The 23,560-nt window shown below is 38.7% G+C and overlaps 1 protein-coding gene across 3 annotated transcripts in view; it reads right to left on the bottom strand.

The window, feature by feature from the left end:
- Positions 1-23,560, bottom strand: part of LOC102686253 (E3 ubiquitin-protein ligase UHRF2) — a 155,279-nt gene that overhangs the window by 30,040 nt on the left and 101,679 nt on the right. For all 3 annotated transcript variants that reach the window (XM_006627054.3, XM_015338069.2, XM_015338075.2), the window contains exons 4-5: positions 14,504-14,722; positions 501-610 (exon numbers count right to left, since the gene is read on the bottom strand). In XM_006627054.3, the coding sequence (XP_006627117.1) occupies positions 501-610; positions 14,504-14,722 (329 nt within the window). The remainder of the gene's footprint in view (positions 1-500; positions 611-14,503; positions 14,723-23,560) is intronic.

Below are 23,560 nucleotides of genomic sequence, written 5' to 3'. Positions count from 1 at the left end.
ATATATATTATTATTTAATTATTTTATAATGAACTGGAAAAACAACTATAGAATTTCCACTGTATGATCATATTATCTGTGGACAGAAGCAGGGTTAATCTCTTGTCCTGTGCAGTAACAGCAAAATAAAAAATGAAAAATGAAAGCTGAATTAAACAGCCTGAGAGAATGCCAACAGGGCATCCTGGACTTCCCTGCATAAATGCAAAACCTAAAATTTATTTCTGGGACAGCAACCAAAATAGTTTATAAAGGCAAGACAACACTCTGTCCTTTATTAATTCAATGTGTAAATTGCAACCAACACTCCATTTTCACTTTGGATGTTGGCATGATTTTATGTGATTCCAGACATGCCACAGCCACTCTGTGATACATTAGTGTCATTAATTTATTACTGGCTGTGGGATTGACTAATCTTTCAACAGTATATTCTCAAAAAAGTGCTACTCACTTTTCTATAGTACACAAGTTTCTTTAACAACACCCTGAAGGCTTACGTTTAAACTGCCCATCAGCAGATGTCAATGGAGGTGCCCCTGGCTTCTCAATCTTGTAAATTTCCTCCACAATGAGGAGCTTGCAGTCACTAATGACATCATCAGGGCCTCTGAAATGCAAAACAGAGAAACACCATATGTCAATTGCAAACTTCACTACAAACTGTAATAACATAATTGACCTTAAGAGAACTTAAATGAGTGGATAAAATGTTTGCCTTTTAATTTATTTTTATTTCCTAGTGTGTCCTGTACTGTTCAATTTTGGTATCATATCACTTTCTGTTCTGCTCTGAAGCCTGGCAAAGAGGGAATGTTAGGGAACGTTATAGGGAAATATAACGATTACAGAAAACACTTCTTCAATTTAATTTTTATGACTGGTAAACACACGTTTGTTGCTCACCAGTTGCTGTTGCTAAAAGAGCTAAGTCACTATGACAAGCAGGAACAGTCACAAGACAAAACTGCTATCACCTTGTGATATGTATAATTAGAATAAAAATGTTGTGGTGATCTAAAGTGTTCATGAAAAGCTAAGAATAAACACACAGCAAAGTAATAATTAATAATAATAATTGCTTACACTTATATAGCGCTTTTCTGGATACTCCACTCAAAGCACTTTACAGGTAATGGGGTCTCCCCTCCACCACCACCAATGTGCAGCATCCACGAGGATGATGCGACGGCAGCCATAGTGCCCCAGAACGCTCACCACACATCAGCTATTAGTGGGGAGGAGAGCAGAGAGTAATGAAGCCAATTCAGAGATGGGGATTATTAGGAGGCCATGATTGGTTAGGGCCAATGGGAAATTTGGCCAGGAGGGGGTTTGGCCAGGACCACAGAGAGTCAGGACCTCGGTTTTACATCTCATCTGAAGGACGGCAGCTGTTTACAGTATAGTGTCCCCATCACTATACTGGGGCATTAGGACCCACGTGGACCACAGGGTGAGCGCCCCCTGCTGGCCCCACTAACACCTCTTCCAGCAGCAACCTTAGTTTTTCCCAGGAGGTCTCCCATCCAGGTACTGACCAGGCTCACACCTGCTTAGCTTCAGTGGGCTGCTGGCTGTGTTTTGCTATTAAGGAAAGGTGAAATGTTTCCTCTTACATTCCAGAAAGAATTAAATATTTATTTTTGGCATCTTTTTTACCATTCTCCTAACTGGGAAAAGGTATCAACTATGCAAATATTCAAATGAAATTATACAAATAGTCTTTCTGTCACTGGAATAGTTTGTTGAGTATGGAAATATATGGCATCTTAAGTTTTAAAAAAACATCAATCTTGCTACATACTTTTTAAACAGAATTCACACACCAACACATCAAATACATTTATATAACACTTAAATAGAGTTAGAATTAATAATGGACTACAAAGTTAGAAAAACTGCCATTTGATCTTATGTTCTCTAAAATCTGCTAGGGCTGCTTAGGGGTCATAGCAGAGCTACTGGAGGCTTGAGCAAAGAACTTCAATCAGATTGCTCACTGTATAAATCAATACTCTTCAGATTCTCATTGTACTCAAGAATTTGTTCTCAGGTAACTTATCTGGTAAAAGTGAGGTCTATAGCATGAAAAAAGAGAATGAAAATGCACCCTTTTCTACATTCAGTGACATCTCAGACAGCATAACAACAGGAATATTTGTGCAAACTGATCAGTCTTAATGTGCTCTAGCACAATAATGTTAAATTTGAAAGTTTCTTGTTTTTCAACATGGCTTCATCAACAACACCTACACTGTATTACAGGCTTTTTATTAAAAAAATAAAATCTTGCATCTAATAACATTTGCTGTCTCCTACAAATCATGCATTTATTATGAAATGGTTTAAACCTGACACTAATTATATATGGTGACCACTTGAAAATAGCCTGGTCTCTGTATACAGACTCTCTTTGTAAGTTGTAAGTGCTTAATTACATTTTATCCATATTTCCTAGGCACGTATCCTAATTTTCTTGTGTGCCAGGTTGATAAATGTCAACAACGGTTCTTGAAAGGAATCTACTAGTTTCTTCTTTGGTATTTGTCTATTCAAACTGAAACTCTAGTCCAGTATCTATTTTATTGCCTATAAAATGTGTCTGTCCACAACAGGGTAAATGGACCCTCAAGCCGATGACGCCTTCCGACGCTTAAAGGGCCTTTTTATCTCTGCTCCTCTTCTGAAATACCCGGATCCCACCCTTCCTTTTGTTGTTGAAGTTGACGCCTCGGGCCACGGTGCCGGGGCAATTCTCTCTCAGCGCCACGGGGACAAAGGCATCTTGCATTCTTGTGCTTTTTTAAAAAAAAAGTTGACCGTGGCTGAGATGGACTATGATGTCGGAGATCGTGAACTCCTAGCCATCAAGTTGGCCCTTGAACAATGAAGACACTGGTTGGAGGGGGCACAACACTCTTTTCTCATTCTCACTGACCATAAGAACCTGTCTTACCTTCAGTCAGCTAAACGTCTTTGTCCCAGGCAAGCAAGGTGGTCTTTAATTTTCTCAAGGTTTAATATCATAATTACTTACACCCCAGGTTCCAAGAATCTCAAAGCGGATGCCCTATCGCGCCTCCATGAACCTCCTAATGTGCAACAACCCCTGGAGCACATCGTCCTGCCCAGCAGGATTTTGGGTACCGTAAGATAGGATATTGAACAGATGGTAAGACGCGCCCCTGGAGGCCCACCCCATACCTCCGCAGTGTCCCCTGGAAAGACTTTATATGGTCAACTTGGTCAGGTCTGCAGTCGTTCAGTGGGTACACAACTCCCGATTACAGGACACTTCGGTATTAAACAAACTCTTGAGTTGATTTCTAGAGACTTCTGGTGGCCTACAATTAAGAAGGACATTGGACACTACGTCCATGCATGCACTATCTGTGCCAGAATCAAGATTCCTCGGACTAAGACCCCTGGATTGCTTCAACCTCTACCCAGTCAAGAGCGCCCCTGGAGCCACCTCTCGGTAGACTTCCTCACTGACCTCTCTTTCAGGCAGGGTTGCAACACTGTCCTAGTTATCATCGACCGGTTCTCGAAATCTACTCATTTTGTTCCCCTGTCCTCTTTGCCCACTGCACAGGAACTGGCCAACCTTTTCATTCAGAATGTTTTCAGACTCAGACCCTGGAATCCCCAGGGACAGGGTCCTCAGTTTGTTTCCAAGTTCTGGCATGCCTTCTGCAAAGCTCTTGGAGCCTCTTTCCTTAACCACTGCATACCACCCTCAAGCTAATGGGCAAACAGAATGTTCTAATCAAGAACTTCAGACTTTTCTCAGAGCTTACATCTCTTCCATGCAGGACAACTGGGTTTCCCTACTCCCCTGGGCGGAATATGCCCACAATTCCCTATTCACCTCTGCCACTGGTTTGTATCCGTTTCAGTGTTCTCTTGGCTACCAACCCTCTTCTCTCTTCCTGGATACCCTTCCAGAGATCCAGGTGCCGTCTGTACAAGATTTTATCTGTAACCTTCAGCACTTAACTCAGAGGATTTAAAAATTTGCCTCAAAGACTAAGCATGTAACCTAGGCGTCATATTAGACACAAGGCTCTCATTTGACTCTCATGTTAAAACAGTATCTAAGACATGCTTCCTACAGTAAAGAAATATTGCAAAACTAAGGCAGTTTCTCTCCACTCAAGACACAGAGAAATGAATACATGCTCTTGTATACAGCAGGTTAGACTACTGCAATGCCCTACTATCAGGGAGCAACCACCACTCTTTCAACACCTTAAATTGAATTCAGAATGCAGCAGCTAGAATTGTTACTAGGAGCAGAGAATATAACCATATAACCCCCATACTTAGCTCTCTTCATTGGCTAATTATCAGGTACAGGTTGGACTTCAAAATCCTTCTACTTACTTACAAGGCTCTCAGAGGACAGGCACCTGTCTATCTAATGGAACTTATTAATGTTTACCATCCAATTTGCCTGCTTAGATCACGGAATGCAGGTCTTCTTCATATTCTACGAATTAATAAAATAACAGTTGGCGGTAAAGCCTTTAGTTACGGGGCCCCTAGCTTATGGAACATCCCATTATTCAGATGCTGAGTCAATCTCAGTATTTATATCCAGACTGAAGAGCTATTACTTCAGCCTAGCCTACTCACACATTACATTATAGCCTGCTGCAACCATGGCTGCAGGTGCTGCTGTACATGCCATTGTATGTCTCTATGTTGGCCCACCAGGTAGATACATCTGTTCTGACCAAACTATCCACAAACGATTGCTGATTTCCGCTGGCGTCTCTCCAATCGATCCTCTGGGGCGTCGGGAGCCACCCCTGGGGACAGGGGTAATGTTACGCCATGCCCCCGGAGCACTCGTCATTCCACCTTGAATTCCAGCACAGTTCCCAATTAGCCCATTTACCCCAGCCTATTTTTTGCTGCTTCACACTCTCCCCTGTCCTAGGTATTAGGGTTTTTCTCTAGGGTTGAAATCCTACCACTTTCCTTTAACCACACAAACATGGATCGATAAAGAATCAAAGATGTAATACAGATGCAGCCATTCAAAGTTTGCAGTACAAACCCGTTCTGCGGGCAACTAAATTTTACAACTAAAGGGAAATTTTAGTAGCTGAGCATAAAAAGAAGAGGAGCATAATGCATCTGAAGGTCATAAACAATATTAATTTAGAAACATAAACATATTATGTAAACTGTATATTGCTGGTCCTGGTAGTTTAAAGAAAAAATACACACCGGTATTCCATTTCTCCCTAAATATTTTAAGCATCAAAGTTTTACATGTGGTTATTTCAGAAACACTTTTACGTGCTCCTTCTGTACGGGTGACAGCCGGGTTTGAACACTCAACTTCCAGGTTATCAGTCAGTCACTCCATGAGGCACTCCTGTGACAAGTGCATATCAATGAAAAGTCTTATACTACTGTTTGTGCAAAAGTGCATGAATATAGTAATACTGTTATTAATTTATTTAGAAATGCAAATCCATATTATATTCCCTATTAATTCTAAAAGTATGCTTTTGTTTAATCCGATAATGAGCGTATTTGCAGAAAAGGTTAAAACGATCAATTTTCACAAAGTATATAAACGTACAGTAATATGGTCAGAAAGAGCATGTAAAAACGTTTATGAAATAACCACATGTAAGACTTTGATGCTTAAAATGTTTAGGGAGAAATGGAATACTGGTGTGTATTTTTTCTTGAAACTACCAAGACCAGCAATATACAGTACAGTTTACATACAGTAATATGTTTATGTTCCTAAATTAATATCTTTTATGAGCATGTGAAAGGCATACTTTGTATGATTGGAAACAAATGCGTGATTGGACCAATGAAATGCTGTGGTGTTACTTTTTGTCAATGAAAAAATTAAGTCTTTTCATTTACAAAGACGGTTACAAAGAATGTGGACCAGGGTAATACTTTGAGTTTACAGCTTGTCCAAGTTCATTAATTATTAATGCTATTAGTAATATCTTCGGTAAAGACTTTGATACATAAAATATTTCTGGATAATTAAAATATTTATGATAAAGGTGGTAGGCTGTGTACTTTTGTCCAACTATGCAATCTTGCTTTCATAAAATATACAAAGTTTTTAATGTATAATGATTAACATGCTGTAATACACAGTTTAAATTTAAAAGTCTACAACTTAAATTCTTAATTGAAAAAAGATTGTCCCTCAGCAGTGATCAGGATTCGAAACTGGATGTTTTCTGGAGACAGCTCAAATGCTGTACAGGAGAGGTTAAGTTTTATTAGCTCCACCTGCTGGTTTTACAAGGTGATTCCGGATACTATTAACATCATCTAATTTACATATGGTACAGCGCGGTATACTGCGATACGCCCACCGCGTTCTTTCACAGCATACCCCGCTTGTTTTGAATGGCTGCATCTGTATGCGAGTCCTGCTGCTGACTGCATTAATTCCCAAGAGAAAGGATTAATAGAAGCAACACTGACATGTGAGTAGAACAACCTTCTTTCTAGTTGTCTTGCGAAAGACATCTAGACTACTGGAAGTTTATACTGAAGTGAGGCACTGCGAAGAGCTATTGGTAACATAAGCAGAGAATGTCAGTTGGTTGTATATTATTTGGAAACTGTGTTACTGTGTCGAGAGAAGTACCATGAAGACAGAAGTAAATGGAGCAATATCTAAAAGAAGGGGATGACTGAGAAAGGGAAAATGAAAGAGAGAATAAGGAAACTAAGAAAGTAAAACAGAAAGAGAGGAAAAATAGTAATAAGTAATAAATCCAAACTAAAAGAGAATGAAATGAAGGAAGACAGACTCTGGGCCCCATTTTCTTTAAATTTATCAGATCGGGGGCAGAGTAATCCCTAGTATTTAGGTAGACGAATAAGTGAGATAGAAGCTCCACTCATGAGCTACTGTAGGTTTTTGTTTTTTTTTGTTCTTTGTTTGTTATTGTTGCTAATGGTTGTGATAGAGTTGCTAATATTGTGTGCACAAATAAATCTCCCATTAAATATATTTCTGTCTCAAGGAGTTTTGTCTCAAAACCTGCCTACTCAAGGTCTACCGCACTCCCAGCAGCATCACAGTGGCCAGAATCTTGAAAAACATGCCAAGAGGAGTGAAACCAGGACCAAAGACTCTGACTTGTACCATCCTTAGTTCACCCTTAGCTTCAAGGTATTCTTGCTACAAACACAGAAGAAGCTTCGAGGGCTGTTGTCAATTCCATTTTCAGTCAGCACCACAACTGGGGACAGTATCCTCTGACACTTCATCTGGTGACACGTAATTCTGTATTTCTCTCATGATTCCCTTTGCTCCAAAGGGAGCAGAGTTTCAAAGGCCATGATAGCTGGGATCAGTACAAGATCTTTACACAACCATAAGCCTCCTGCAGACAATTTTTAGACTTGCCATTTTAAGTTTCTTTTAAGGCATGAAGTAAAAGTGGGGGTTAAATTAAGTCCTTTCTGCTTGAAGATTAGACCTCTAAGCAACAGGAGTTTATGGCAAGAAAGGGAGAACTGATAAGGATTTCAGATGTGAGCTAGGAGAGCTAGAAAACCCCCTGGGGACTTAATCCCTGACCATTTGGCCAAAAAGCTGTAAACTGGCCAACACGTGACCTCCCCCCTTTACCATAATAACGAGTGACGTCAGAAGCGGCAAGGAAAGGATATATAAACCTAAAGTTTGTACCAGCACTTTGAACAATACTTCAGTTTTGTTGTTTCTTGCGGGAAACAAGACTTTGGCTTTATTGTTCCTTGCATGCAATAAACTCATCTGTTTAACTTCATCTCGGGATCCAGAACCTTATTCTTTCTGTTACAACAGGCATAATAAGCAGAATTTCCTCACACTCACATTTATTCTAATCATGTTTTGTATGTGTCACAGAGCCTATAGAAAGTCCAATTGAAAATACAATTGAAAACCTGTGGTATGGCCTAAAAATTGCTGTCCACCGACGCTCTCTATCTAATTTTGCAGAGTTGGAGCAAATGTACAGAAATGGCAACGATTCCCCAATCTAAATATGCAAAGCTTACACAGATATACCCACTCAGACAAGACTCACGGCTGTAATTGCTGCTAAAGGACTATGTACAAAGTTTTGACTCGGAGTGGGGGGGGTGAATACTTTTGCAAATAAGAAATGTAAGTCTTTCATTCTGTAGCAATGAATAAAAAATATTTTTTGATTGATGTGTTGAATTTATTGTGTTATTAAAGGGAAAAAATATTTCAATGTGTTAAAATTTTGAGGTGCACAAAATGTGAAATAAATTCAAGGGGGTGAATATTTCTGAAGGCTGTAGCTTAATCTAATGTATTCTGACCATAATCGAAGGGCAAAAACACTGGCATTAGAAAAGATCTGTGTGCCTTAATTGGTTCCTGTCCTTCATATGGATTATTTTGTTCTGAAGAACTGACCAAATCTTACCTGAAGAGAAGCTTCATTTAATTTCCAGCCAACTTCTCAATTAACAAAACAGATCACAATTAATTCTAAAACGTCTTTAAAGACAGGCTAAAGGACAATGTTGTAAGAAAGCTAAAGAAAGAATGTGAGAAAAACTTTGAAGGTCCCATCCATAAGCATGCAAGAAGTTCTACAAATGAGTAGAGACATCTGGCATGTTTGATTGCTAGTACTTATCTGAGGATTCAATTTCTTAAAAGAAGACAGGGTATCTATTGGCTTCAATTCTCAGTATTCTTTCTGCATACAAATACCTCATGTTCTCCTCATGATTTCCACTTGTGTTGTTTGGTTATTATTTCACTGTTGATTCTGGAAAAAGTCCATTGGGTTGTTTGTCAATACCTTTGCAGGTCCCTGCATTCTTGTATTCAAAATTCAAAATATGTCAGCTTAAGATATTTTAAGGCAGGAAGTGGTTCTTGTTTCTTTAATTGTAACACATACTGTACATGAGAAGATCTTTGTTTTCTGGACTTTAATTCCATAGCACTTGATAACAACAGCATAAAGTTGACAATGAGAGTTAGAAAGTCCATGAATGATGGAAGAGTCTAATTTTCAACAGAAAGCAAAAGCAAGCATGTGTATATAATTTGTCAGGAAACAGTGGCAATTATGAAAGAGGTGAATGCGAGAAAGCGCTATCAAATAAAACAAAAATTATCTTTTAATTTCTATGTATACAGATCAATCATAAAAGGCAAAATAGCTCAAGGGAAGTTTATCTTTAGGTAAGATTATTTCTTCAAGCAAATAAAACACAGGCAAGAGCTAACAAGAGAAGTTATGAAGTGTTATGCCCGAGCTCCCAGTCCTCGGTTTCCATGGGGATCACTGCATTTGCACAAGGGGCTCGACTCCATCTGGCCCCACCTGAACCCAGTACTGCAGGTTTTCTCAGCCACCTGCCATCAACTGACAGACAGAAATAACAAAGCCAGACATTGGAGATGCTGCAGACACCAGTGCATGGCCACCCAGCATGGTTTCTCCTGATTTACCAAGAGGAACATCTGGAACCACTGCAGCTGAATTGTGGAGTCCTGTGCAGCACCTATATTGTTCCAGGACATGTTTCAACTTCCCAACTGTGAATCTGCACAGTTCCCTGCCCCTGCTGGTGTACCAGCACAGTTCCCTGCTCCTGTACCGGCTCCATTTCCTGGTCTGATCTGTCCAAGGTGGTCTATATAATATTGCTGCTGTCCTGTAAGGCGGTAGTCTGGGCTTCAGCCTTGTGGCAGAAGGCAGACCCCATCTGTAGTAATTACCTCCAGTTTACTCAGACATCTGAGTGCTCAGAAAGGAATCAGAGGGCTGCATTGTCGAGTCTACACACGAGATACTCACCTGACTCAGCTCCTGGATCTCAAGAGCATTTCTACAGTAGAACAACAAAACCCTGTGGAATTTTTTTAAACCATGTTAACTGTGATTCAAAACTTCAAACTGACTGCCTTGGAATACATTGTGTGGTGTAATAAATGACGGACCTTCTAAGCTTTAATTTGTAAAACATTCTGGTGGCCATAAAATGGATAATGTGATGAGTACACAAGTACACGTGTCTTGAGCACTCAATCACGGATAATTTCAATACTTCTTTACTTTATGTGGACACGATTTACCACTGAGATGAGTGACAGTGTTTGGCACTTCAGTTTTAAAACATTTTTTGCACTCATATTAACTTGAGTTAAACCAATTTCTGCATAGAAAAAAAACAAGTCAATAAGCTTAGTGATTCTGTTTGGCTGGCTGCTCTAGATTTTCTAGTTGACATCACCAGACAGCTGCTACAATTTATATTACGAATGCTCTCAATGATAACAGCTTTTATTGTGAAACATTGTCTCTTTGAGAAACAAATCAGAGACCACAATGCTGTACAATTATCTTCCCTGAAATAAAGTAATCAATAGTTTCCCCATTGAAAACACTGCTATGCACAAATATATGCCTGTCATAGATGATTAGATAACAGTTCAACATGCACATTATTGATGATTTTGAAATGATGGGAAAAGGCATGTGGCATTTTCATGCTCATTCATGCTGAACATTGAGGAAACACCTTAGAAACTTAGTTACAGTAATTTAAGTGCTGTGTGATGACCTACTACACAGCCACCACCAACAGCACCCACTTCCAGAATTCTACCATGGTAGAAAAGACAGATTTCCTAAGATATACTGTATATTCAATAATTAATGTGAAAATAAAAATATTTTCAAATAATTCAGAGCTGTGCATGTGTGATGTGTGAGACTGTAGAGGTTCCAATATTGTTTTGCAAAAGTGTTATGAACTACCTATGTCAACTCGGTACATAGTACCCCTTTAGAAAACAATTTCCTGGTTCTTTGTGACGTTTGCACATTTGCTTTTCATAAAATAGATAGTACAACAATGGTCTGGTAATACAGGAAGTTTCTAATTCTACCTTTTTTAAATATGTGGCTTCAAAGATGGGTCCGATGTTTCAAGGTCCCTTTATTTGTATATTTATTTAAAAACAACACAATGAAAAACTGACCACTTCTTCAGTTTTTTAAAACAATTACACAGCTACAAATTATTAAGATTTGCTTGTTAAGGCATTTTTTAAGAACATGCAATTGTTAATTTTGCTTTTAAAGGCTAAACTTGCAACTCTTGTGATTGTGGTAAAATTCCAAAATATTTTGACCCAATATTTCCAAGACCATTGATAATGTTATCAAACAGACAAAAAGCCTCTTCAGCTGTTGTCCAGGAAAGATAATGTTTTCTTGTACATAACCTTCATAATTTTTTTTTATATACTGTACAAGGAGAAAAACCAAGGTCACCACATGTGCAGAAATGTTTTTAAAAAATTAAGTATAGTGAGTTGGAAATTTCTTATCAGTTTAAAGTAAAAAAGCAACTGACTAAAAATGAAAATAATGTACAAAATAAATATTCAATCTCCCATTACAAAATATCTCTCAAAATACCCCATGAAGACACTGAGCACATACTACAGTTTGGGAAACACTGCACACACTTACATTCTAATGAACACCATCTGCGGGTGGTTTCCCAGTGATGAATTTTGTCTAAATGTTTTCAGACTTCATTTGCAGCTTCTATAAAGTTTACTAATCACCACAATTTGAAATAATCTGCAAACTCCACTATCATATTTTAGCAGAATATGGATTATTGAAATATATTAGGAAGTGTCATGAACTGAATACAAAACCAAGTAATATTTCATTAATTATATCATCCCAATCTGGGCATTAATCCCTTACAGTATATGTATTCTGTATATAATTACCTGTTCACAATCAAAATAAATGCATTACCCTGAATGCCTACTGCCTCCCACCTGAGAATATCTTTTATGAGAAACTTTTTCAAAAGCTTTCTGAAATCTAAATATACATGAACATATGCTCGTGCATGACCATGACCGCTGTAACTCGTTTGTTACACATTGCCTTCCTTTTCTAAATATCCACTAATTAGCCCCTAGGAAACTATTCACATGTATAAGATCCTATAATTTAGTTTTGATCATTCCCATAACAGTACATACAGTATAATACAAGTAAGAGATATTACTGTATTGGCCTGAACAGAGTTTAAGGTGATCTTAAATAATATAATTTAAATACTCTCATTCCTCAATTCTGTTAAATCATTCAATCAAACAGAACAGATGAGACAACTTAAGAAATGAATCAGGAAAAATAAGCATCGTATTTACTTAAATTCAGATCCAGTCAAGTACTAAAAGCACATTTTTATTAGTGGTATTTATTGGTATGAATAAGTTCAAACAACCCACCAATTAACATCTAATGATTAACAGCAGAATGTAAACTGTCTTGTTAAAAATACTGCTGTGACAAACTGATCCACTGGGTTTTGCTTTAAAAGGTACTAGTCACCAGAAGATCTAAGTTGAATCTTTTTTATTGCAATTTTCACTTGGTGGGCACTACGTTCCAGAACTGATCACAACAGAACATGCTCTTTTATAAATGTTTTACTTTTTTTTTGGAACCAAATTGTTTTGAACTGAAATAAAGCACTAAATGCAGAATGTGACTCCGGACTTATGATATATACCTTGTGGGGTGGAGATGCTTTAGTATAACAGAACTGAAGACGGCACTGCAATACTGGTAAAAGAAATGTGAGTAGCCAGCTACAATCTGTGAAAGCATTATAATACATTCTATTTGGATAGTGGCATAACCTTCTTGCAGATGTCATATCAAGCATATTACACACTACACACACAACATGCTGAATCTGTTGAAATTGTCTGGAATAGTCTTTCGCTGTTGGTAGCCTCCCACTCCCATTTCTTGTTTTGTTTAGTAACAGGACAAAAACAGATTAAGAATCTTTAAAACATATGACTAAAACAGACTATGCATCAGGAAGAATACATCAAAAATTGGATTTTTTAATCCCCCAGGAGTGGTGGTTCTCTTGTCACATTACCTGTTACCAAGGAGAATCTTAATTCAAGAATAGTGTTGTTCAGTAACCCAGGTGGTTGCACATTTCTTTGGAATGATGATTTGTTATATTATGGGTATTACTATTGGTTTTGCAGTAACACAGAGATAACAGAAAAAGGTTAGTATGAATATTGTGGTGCATTCGCCTGGCACTGTGGCTGAAGAGTGCCCGTCTGGGGTACGTGGCGAGGGGCAGGATGGGAGTAGTAGTGGTCAGGGCGGGGACTAGGAAAGCCGCTGACCAGTGCAGCTGACCCACTGCAAAACAGGCATACAGTTTGGTAAAATCGCCCAGATTCTTGTAAATAGTTCCCTGGTTTCGCACCCCTGTTATACTTGTACCCAATTGCCACCCTATCCCTGTGTAACAACCTGAATAGGCCCGAGTGTGTTGCTCTCCCTGGCACTCGCTTGTTCTCTCTCTCACTCTCACTCTGTCTCTCTCCCTCTCTCTGCTGGCACGCGGGCGCGGGGGTGCTGTGCTGGCTGTACTGAAAAATAAAGGGCCATTTTTCACTCGACGAATGTCTGAGTCACCGTGTCCATCCTCACCGAACCCGAAAATACTACATTGGTGTGAAAGTAGGATGTGATAGCCCTTCGCAGAGGAAGGCGAATTAAGGGGAGGAGAGTATAAGCATACAGCCGACATTACAGGTTGTGCGAATCGGCTTGCCAGCGCGGTGACATCACAGCCCTTCCCTGTGAATAGCAGGGACCTCAGCCGTCAGGCTGACAGGAGATTTCCCTTTAGCTCAGCTGGCTGGTCCCCTGTTGAGTGACGCTGGAGGCCTGGGTTTGTGTCCCCAGCGGTGGGGGGCTGACCTGAGGCGGCAGCGGCGAGGGTGCATACCCATGTGAACCCAAAATTGCTACAATATGTTTTGTTCTGTGAAACTCATGAAATGTGCATCAGTAAACCTAATCATTTTTCAATTGTATTTACAATTACTGTGAAAAGAAGGCTATTCTCTGAACCCTGCAGGGCCATTTTGGAGAGTATCATTCTATGATTCATCTTTGTAACAAATGATATAAACACTGCCAAATAAAGGGTACTATCATACAGAACAGTATGTTGAATTAAACACAAATGGGTGGCATGAGGTATAAGTATTGGGCAGTATATCGGACTCATTTAAACCATGTCATAAGCTGACTACTAAAAATGTGAAAACTTGCATTTAAACAGATTGTTGAAGGGACTCCTTCTAATGTGATTTCACTTGGCATGTTGGAAGAGAGTACTAAGCTAAGTACAGTAAACTGTATGCGTGCAAACAGTAACTTACAAATTGTTACAAAAGTGGTTGTGAAAATTAAATTTGATATAATCTAATAATCTAAAAATACATACTACTTTATGTACTTACATTTGTGATTTAACTCCTAACAGTACTGGCTCCTTCTGTTTTTTACAGATGTGAAGAAAATCAGAACAGCTGAAGTAGTCGAACCCCTCCCAAAATACCAGATCAGAACAAGTGTCTTGTATAAATTCTTACCCTAATAGGATTTTCACTTTGACTTCCTTGTTTGATCTTGAGATCTCTTTCAAAGAGGTGATTTCCGCATCAAACCAGAAGCCCCTTTCCTCTGGAATCTCAATGTTGTAGTTTACCATGACAACCATGCCAACTCGTAGATGATCCCACTTCAGCAGGGTCCGAGCACGAGGCCTCACATCATTTGCACACATTTCGACAACCCCATTTTCAGGATAACTGGAGAGGAAGGGAGAAAACACAGAAGTAAAAGTAAGGTTTATATCTAAGCACCAAATATAATAATATAATATTATATAATAAATAACTGAAAAGAGGCAATTCAACCTATCTAGCCCTTTTGATTGCCAGCAGCTTATTGAACTGACGATGTTATCCAGCCATATCTTGAAAGAAGTCAGCATATCAGCTTTAACAACATTGTCGAATAGTTTGTTACAGATCTCCACAACTCTTAAAATATACATTTAAAATGTATCCACCCACCCACACCCTGGTACGCCTTGCAGAATTGTTCCTTACACTAAATGCCTTTTCATTCAATAACCTTTTTTACCAACAGGTGAGTAGAGTTTCCATGGGCACCAGAATGGTACCCAGCTATGCCAATATTTTTGTTGGCTGGGTAGAAGAATGCTTATTCTCTTCCTACACTGGCTATGTCCCTGACCTCTACAAGCGATACATTAATGACTGCGCCAGTGCAGCCACGTACTCCAACGACCAGCTTGAGTGCTTTCTGCATCATTTCACCAACTTCCACCCGTCCCTCAAATATACAGTTAACATATCTCCCACTACTCTTCCATTTCTAGACATCAATTTCTCCATCAACTACCCCCGACTTAACTTCGGTTTATTACAAACCCACGGATTCACACAGCTATCTCCTGTATAGCTCATTTCACCCCAAACACACTAAAATCTCTCTCCCTTTTTCACAGTTCCTTCGGCTACGACAATTATGCAGCGACGACATCGACTTCCAGAACTAAGCCCTCAAAATGTACTCCTTTTTCATCAACAGAGGATACCCCAGCAGTGTTATTGACAGGGCCCTTGCCCGAGCCAAAAAAAACCGTCGGACCATCAACTCTATCAAGAACTCCCGCCGTAACAACTGCATTCATTTGGTGCTTCCCTACCACCCCAACACACTTCCTATCCCCAGGACTATTAACGACAACTTTTCCATCCTACAGGATGATCCCTCCATTGGGGCCCTCTTTTCTGACCGCTCCATCATCTCATATCACCGACCACCTAATCTGCGTAACCTTCTTGTTCACAGCTCCCTTGACCGCCCTCAGCAACCATCCACACCAGGCACTTTCCCTTGCAACAGAGCTCGCTGTATCACCTGCAAGTACACATCTAACACCACACTCATTCTCAAGGCCCCTCAGGACAATTCCGGATCAACCAGATGCATCTTGGACCTCCAGCAACCTTATTTACTGTATCTCTTGCAGTAAATGTCCAGCCATCTACATTGGAGAAACAGGAAGGAGACTCGGAGACCACTTCAGAGAACGTTAGGGCTGTGAAGATCAAAGATCTCTCAAAGCCCACTGTTTCGCATTTCACCTCTGACGGCCATGACCACTCTCCATTTCTCCATCTGTGTTCTCAAAGACGGTTTTCCGAACTCATACATCAGAAAGACTACAGAAACCAAAATTTTCCTGAACCTAGGATCACATCTTCCCCCTTCTCTTAACCACAGACTACTTTTCTTCTATATTTTCTCCATTCATTGCAGGTTTCATTTCACACCTCTCTACGCCTATTCTGACTTCAGAAGGCTCCACGGCCGAAACATTTTGTTTTCTTTCTTCTTTTTTTCAGCATGGAATAAACCTATTACTTATTCCTTTGCAGCCTATGCATGCCGACACAACTACCCACCTAAATATACAATTACACAACCTTCAAAATAAGATGCAGGCCAAAGCAAAGGAATTTTACAATTTTAAACATATAATTAATACTTAGAATTAATTTATATTTTCTCACTTTGACATTATAGGATGTTTTGTGTCAATTAAAGTAAAAAAATCCCAATTAAATATATTGTGGTAAAATGCAGGGAGTGTCTGGTCTGTGGGGGCGGATCCCTGGATTAAGGGAGACGTGTTGCCATGGAAACCACACCTGATGTAAATAAGTGATTGAGCGGCAGGTGTAGAAGTGGTTTAAAGTGGGACCTCGGTCTTGCTGTCACTGCAGTGGTGAGAGGAGAAATGCGGAGGCTCTGCTGTGAGAGAGCGGGGCTGAAGCGTGACAGTAGCAGGTGTGAGACGCTACTAGTCGGGGTGATGTTAGAGCATGCTGCCGCATATGAATGAACAAAGAATGATTAGCCACTGCAGTAACCCCGTGATGGGGTGGAGAACAAAGACAGTTCCGGAGGGGATTATCGGAGGAATAGCCTGCAAGAAAAAGAGTGAGAATGTCAGTCTGTGAGGAGACTGAGAGAGAAACGGAGCTTTATGAGATAATCGAAAGATTTAAAGGGACAGCATCCTGCTAGGGTGTTACAGTAGGGCTTTTGTGTCCACTGTATGAGTGAGTTAGTGTGTGTGGACCAGAGTTGGTTGTGTGGTAGAGGGACCATCCCCCTGGCAAAATACCACTCGGGTACAATCCCCTCTGGGACTGCCGGTGTAGTGTAGCTCCTCTTCTGGGGTCCCACTTGAGGGTTGTCCAGTGTGATCAGAATCCTTCATTGCTGGAACATAACTCAGTGCTGCAGAGTTCTTTATCTTTTTAACATGCATGTGCCCGTCTGTTTGGTGAGAACATGAAGGATGATACATCTGATCATATGACAGCTTTCCACTGCTCCTTTTCCTGTGGTCTTGTATTTCCAGTTGCGATGAACAGTCTGTGTACTGCAACCCAACTATAGTATCCTGTTCCGTCTGTTTTTGATGAAGATGGCTGCTTGCTCCCCACTTTGAAATTTACGGTCATTTGAACTGTAGCTGGTCACCTGTTTTGCCTTGCACTTCAAATTAATGGATAGGTATCATATTCCTTGAGTACGCAATTCTGCCCACTGTTCTCCATTCATTAGCAAGTTAATCTGTCCTGGTCACTGAAGCTCCTGCCAAATGCACTCCAACAATCACCTCTCTCACTGAAGTCTCCTTTTGCAGCCATTTTAGCCATAATTATAGGCAATTCAGGCCTGTCCAGAATATACTGTATACATGATAAACTTACTAAGCATGACAGGATTCAATTTGCTTAATTAACATATTAACCACACTGGATTTGGAGCACTTGCATTCAATATACAATATGCTGTCCCTCATTTACCCAGGTGTTACAATTTTTTGGTTTACAGATGTGATACAAGAAGTTACAGATGAGATACAACTACACTGTAAGCAAGCAAATTGGCTTTCCTCTGTTAAAGTATGTTAAATGCAGAACTCATGGAAAACATTAGCTAAAGAATAAGATAGCTCGACAAAACTAGATGTTGGGTTGTTTTAAGATTTCAGCTACTGTACTGTAATTTGATCCCACATATCATAATCTCACTCAATTTGACTTCTGTTGACCATAAATTAAATCATTGTATTAAGTTTCACAGTACATTGTGAGAATCTAATACAGACTATTATTTAAAACTTAAAATGTTCAAGAGTTGTGGATCAAAGTGCATTAACCACCTATAATGATATAGATTACCTACTTCCATAGAATTTTAGAAAAATTGCATTGACTTGCTTTCAAGATATTTCACATTTCAGGAGAAACGCCAAACACAGGCTTGAACCAAGTCCAATCAAAAGTATGCCAAGGAAAACAGCCCACTCTTCACGTGATATGTGGAGAAATACTGCCAGGGGCAGAATTCAAATCTTGAGCAGAGCCTTGTCACTTGGCATCACTCGATACTGTGAAATTAATACAAGTCAGCAACAAACTGATGTGAGAAGGTCCAACACAATATGATTTCATTGCCCTGAAGATGCTCTTTTTTCCCCCAATACGGAAATCACAGTTCACTTTGTACCTTACAATTTAATTAAGGCTCTTATTACACAGGATTCATGAACTAAAAAGTCTTGTACAAAAGATCAGTTTACAGAAAAGCAAACAATGTTATCTAATCATTAAACTCCACTTCTGTAATTTTAGTCAAAATAAACTAATAATAGTATACAAAATCAGAATCTAGTGTTTGTGAATTTTTGTGAAGTTTATAAAGCCCCAATTTTAATGCAGTGCAAATGTGATTTTAGTCTGTACACCAAAGTTTTACTGTCTAGATCCAGGCAAATGCCATCTGACATCAGTTATTCACCTCTTTTGCACAGCTGCTATATCTGGGCAACTGTACTTTGACTAAGCTCATCAGATTGTTCTTGCTACAGTCAATATCTTTCTGATCATTGTGATAGAATAAAAGCACTAGATGTCATCCATCCATTTATTAGTGGTTCTTCTTATTAGAAGGGGAGCTAAAACCCTGACCTTCAATTATCAGAAAACTGAAGGAGAAGGACTGAATTGCTACAGGCCTATCTACAGCATTAATATAGTACGGTCACAGTTTTGAACTCCTAAGAGACCAGGAAACACCGCACTGTCCAATACAACACTCTTAAACAGAATAAGCTTGAAAACACATATCAATCTCTTAATAGTCTTTTTGTGATTATATAAGGGAAGCAAAAATACTGCATGCAGTTAAAAAAATAAAAAAATCAAGCCAATCACAAAGAAAATCACAAGAAGAAGATATTTGATTAACATAGTTCCAGACCCTGAAATACAAGGTTAATGAGGATCATAAAAGACAGAAAAGTTTAAGCTAAAACCCCCCCCCTTCAATATTCAGAAAACTGAAGTGAAGGACTGAATTGCTACAGGCTTATCTACAGCATTAATACAATACAGTCATGTATATGCTATTTTATATATTTTAAAATAAATAAATATATTTTAAAATACAATTTATTAAAAAATATATTTTTCATTTTAAGCTGGAATGCAACAAATCAAATACAGAAAACCACACAAAACAATATTACCCTCCCCTACGAAGAGTGTTTTTTCATTCCTCCACCTGGCATCATGAACCCAGAAAACAGAAAGCTCTACATAAATAATATATAAAAAGCCAGGATCCAATGATGCCAGGGGAAGGGAAAGCAGAATTGTCCAACACCAACATCCTTTTAGCTGCAATGCAGCCAGACAAATAGATCTGTTCCTGGGGCAGTAAAAGACTAAGACTATGACCAGAGTCATCATTCAGCAGGAGCACCATGTGTGAGCAAGCACTATTTGGGTCTGGAACAGACACATGAGACAACGGAACAAGTTTCACATGATAGCATAGGACACAGGTCAAGCTCACTCTATGAAGAACATTGACAAAGTTGATTACTAGGATATTTGGAAGGCAAATATTGACCCAGAAAACACAGTCATCTGTAATATCCCATTTGTTCTTCAAAATAGTAATAGCTGTTTTTTCGAAAAACAGAAAACAGAAGAAGCCAATTTCTTTGGTTTAGCCCTGAAAAATAAACTATTATACACTGGGTATTTAGACAACCTTACACACAACCTGCCCAGGCAACATTAGACATAGTGAAGCAGCTCCTGGAACAATGAAGACCATCCTTCTAAATAGAAAGTGAATCCCTCTCTTTCTCTAATGAAAAAAAAATATTTCTTGGACAGATACTAATTCAAACATTCATAAACCTCTAGCAAAGACAATTTAAAAGGAATTTCACAAGTGCAAACATATTCACCCATCTTTCAATACTGCCTCTTTTAGTTGAATTTGCAAATTCTATACTGTACTGTATATACAATTTTAAAACTGAATATTTTTAAACAAAACTTATTTTAGTTTTTGCATTCAGGGTTTGATTAAAAATATTCACTTTAATGACATCACCTGTAATTCAATAAAACTGGACACCATTTGAACGGTTCGAATAATTTTGCAAGGCACTGTATATAACACTAGAACTACACATCCATTTCAAAATTCATACACTATTTCACCCAGACTGTACTTTTCCTTTCTGCATGTCTAGAATATCAATGTTATTCCACAGAAGTAGACACAAATGCACTTTCTATGAACTTACATTGCTGGCAGACTTATTTCCTCTGTGGTAAGAGGAGAATAAAGTGAAGCAAGGTTCAAAACAAGGTCCTCCATCTATTTTCTGCAGAGCAAAAGCTTTTTACTGCTCACATAAAACTCATTGACCTCTTCTAAGGCAAAAGCAGCTCACAGCTGAAAAAAACAAAGCATAATGAATGAGAATGATTGCTGTTTTATCTGAGACTTTAGTTTCGTCTTAGAGTATATTGAAGAATCCTCAAGAAAAAGTAAATCTAGAGCACTGAATGAGCTTTACATGCTGGACAATATAGATTGGGCTTTGGACCAGACTGGAACTGGTAATAATCATGACACTAGCTTCTCCTAAGCAACTTTAGGATTGGTCGGCATAGCATCAGCCAGGAAATTGCCAGATGAAAGTCTATGGAGTTACTGTATCTTAACTACAAAAAAAGTGGTCTCTTTATGGTACAGTTTAGAAAATACAGTTTTAAGACCTCAGGGTCTATGAGACCACAGGTACAAGGAGTGGAAATGAGGTTTCTCTGGAGGGCTGCTGGAGCTCTGCAGTCCAGGAGGACCTTGTAGTAGAGTCGCTGCCCTCTGGATCAAGAGGAGCCAGTTGAGGTGATTTGAGCATCTGGTGAGGATGCCTCCCGGGCGCCTCCAGCCAGAGGTATACAGTCTCCTGGGAAGAGACCCTTCCACAACAACCACTTTCACTGTATCAGTTTGGGATGTAATAATGTAAATGTTACTTTCACTTTCTTATCATTTATTGTAATAACAAAATCGTTCACACTTTTTGAATTAAAATGTAAAAGTAAAAACTTGTAGATGATACTGTAACGCCCTCGCCTGGTGGTGAGGAGGAAGCGCCCCTAGGCGCTCGTAGTACTGTTGGGCATGCTGGGAGAGGTAGCCGGGAAGAGTCTGAGGGTCAGCACGATGACCAGCGGCTGACCCTACCTGTGTAAATACAGTAATGTCCTAGTAATTCTAGTGCCCTGTGTAGTCCTGTAAATGTATAGTGTGTTGTTAGGTAATTACCACCCTAAATGTGTGTACGTGTTCGTCAGTCTCCTCATGTGTGTGTAGATCCTGTGTTTGGTTTTGGTGTGGTTGTTAAATAAAGTCAGTGCTTGGTTAATCGAGTCTCTACTGTTCTTTAGTTCTGAAAAAGAACCTGCAAACGCTACAATACTATCATGAGATCACCAATAAAAAATGATTTCAGTGTTTATGTTGACATCATTGTCATCTTCAAAAATTGAAATAATGTCAGAAAGCAATAAAACGACTGAATATATAGTTAAATTTAGATAAATTGGAGGTTGCAAATCAAGGGATGTTATGTTAAAATTGTATAATGGATTAGTAAGACCTCATAACGAATATATGAATATTATGCACAATGTTGGCCACAACATTAATAACAAAAATATTGGTGCTCTGGAATCTGTCCAAAAATCTGTCCTATCTATTTTAACAGGCTAAAACTATTTTTATTGATACTTTTAGCCTTGGGAGTGAGAAAACTGAAAGGGGACCTAATTCAAGTATTTAAAATACTCAAATGACTTGACAAAATTCTTCAGAATAAGCACTAGAGGAAGTGGAGGAAGAGGAAGTAGAACTGGAAAATATGAGGAGATGCTTATAAAACTGAGGCAACTTTTTGCTCAAAGGGTTAAGAGTATGGAACAGCCATGTTTTCAAAACTGATGTCTTGACTTCTCTCAAGAAATTGATGAATGAGATTTCAAAACACTAAGTGATAATACACTAGAGAGCAAACACATGAGATGGGCCGAAAGGCATCCTCTTCTCTGTAATCATTCTCATGTTCTTCCGTATAACACAGAAATGAAGAATAAGGATTGATTAAGATTCATATTCAGCCTGCATTCTACTATGTAAAGGAAAGACCATGTCAGTACATATTAAAAATACAATTTTCAAAGGACCTCCATGAAGAAAAGATCAAAGCCACATATTATAAAAATATCAACTGCTTTTAAATTAACACCAAAATAGTAAAAAAAAAGAATCTCCTTGAGATTCCACTTGTGGATCAAAGTCTAACTCCTATAGCATACTTATATAAGGTGCTAAACCTTTTACAGTACATTAAGAAAACAAAATCCTTTATGCTACCTTTTTACTTTTACCTGGCCAAAACCTCACTAGATTTTAAGAATTAAACCTCATCACCATACAGTTTAGGTCACAAGTTACAGTACATTTAGAGGTGGGTGTCTAGCTATGTATTGCATAGGACTGTATTGTATAATCACCAAATACTTAAAGTATGAACTCTGGAAGAGTCAAGGTCTATTGAAAGATGTACACTAACTATAAGGTTTATAAAAGACTGAAGACACTTGGGCTGGGCTGTAGGTTTTATGTTTTTACTAGTTTTGGAACTGGAATGTACCCTTTGACCAATATCTCCTCTTTTCCATCATCCACTCTCTAGCCAAGTCGGATATAATCGACCTCTCACTCGATCTCTCATGCAACACTAATCAAACAGGCAGAATCATCCAAGAGTACAATGAAGAGAAAGCTCAAACATAAAACTCTGTAAATAATACTACAACACATTATTATTATAATGAGTACCACCAATACTTCTATCATTAACGGTGTTACTATACTGAAAGGCAATAAAATTCAACATTATGACCGCTATTAATGACCTTTTGTTTTAAGCCTGACTTATACAGACAGTTACTATTTCAAACTGGTTGGTCTCTCGTTCCAGGATAAAAGTACCTTTGTAGAGCATTGTGGATAGAGATTTTACTAGGGTTACCAATGTTGTACTGTGACAGCTCAAAGACTACAAATCTTATTACCCAATTTACAGTACATTGACTAATACCTTTCTTACATGCCTGAAGTATACCAAAGAAAAAATCAAGAACGATTCTAACATTTAAGAC

This window comes from Lepisosteus oculatus, chromosome 3, assembly GCF_040954835.1.
Source record: "Lepisosteus oculatus isolate fLepOcu1 chromosome 3, fLepOcu1.hap2, whole genome shotgun sequence".
In the NCBI taxonomy this organism is placed as follows: domain Eukaryota; kingdom Metazoa; phylum Chordata; class Actinopteri; order Semionotiformes; family Lepisosteidae; genus Lepisosteus; species Lepisosteus oculatus.
This window is presented reverse-complemented; position numbering and strand designations above follow the sequence as displayed.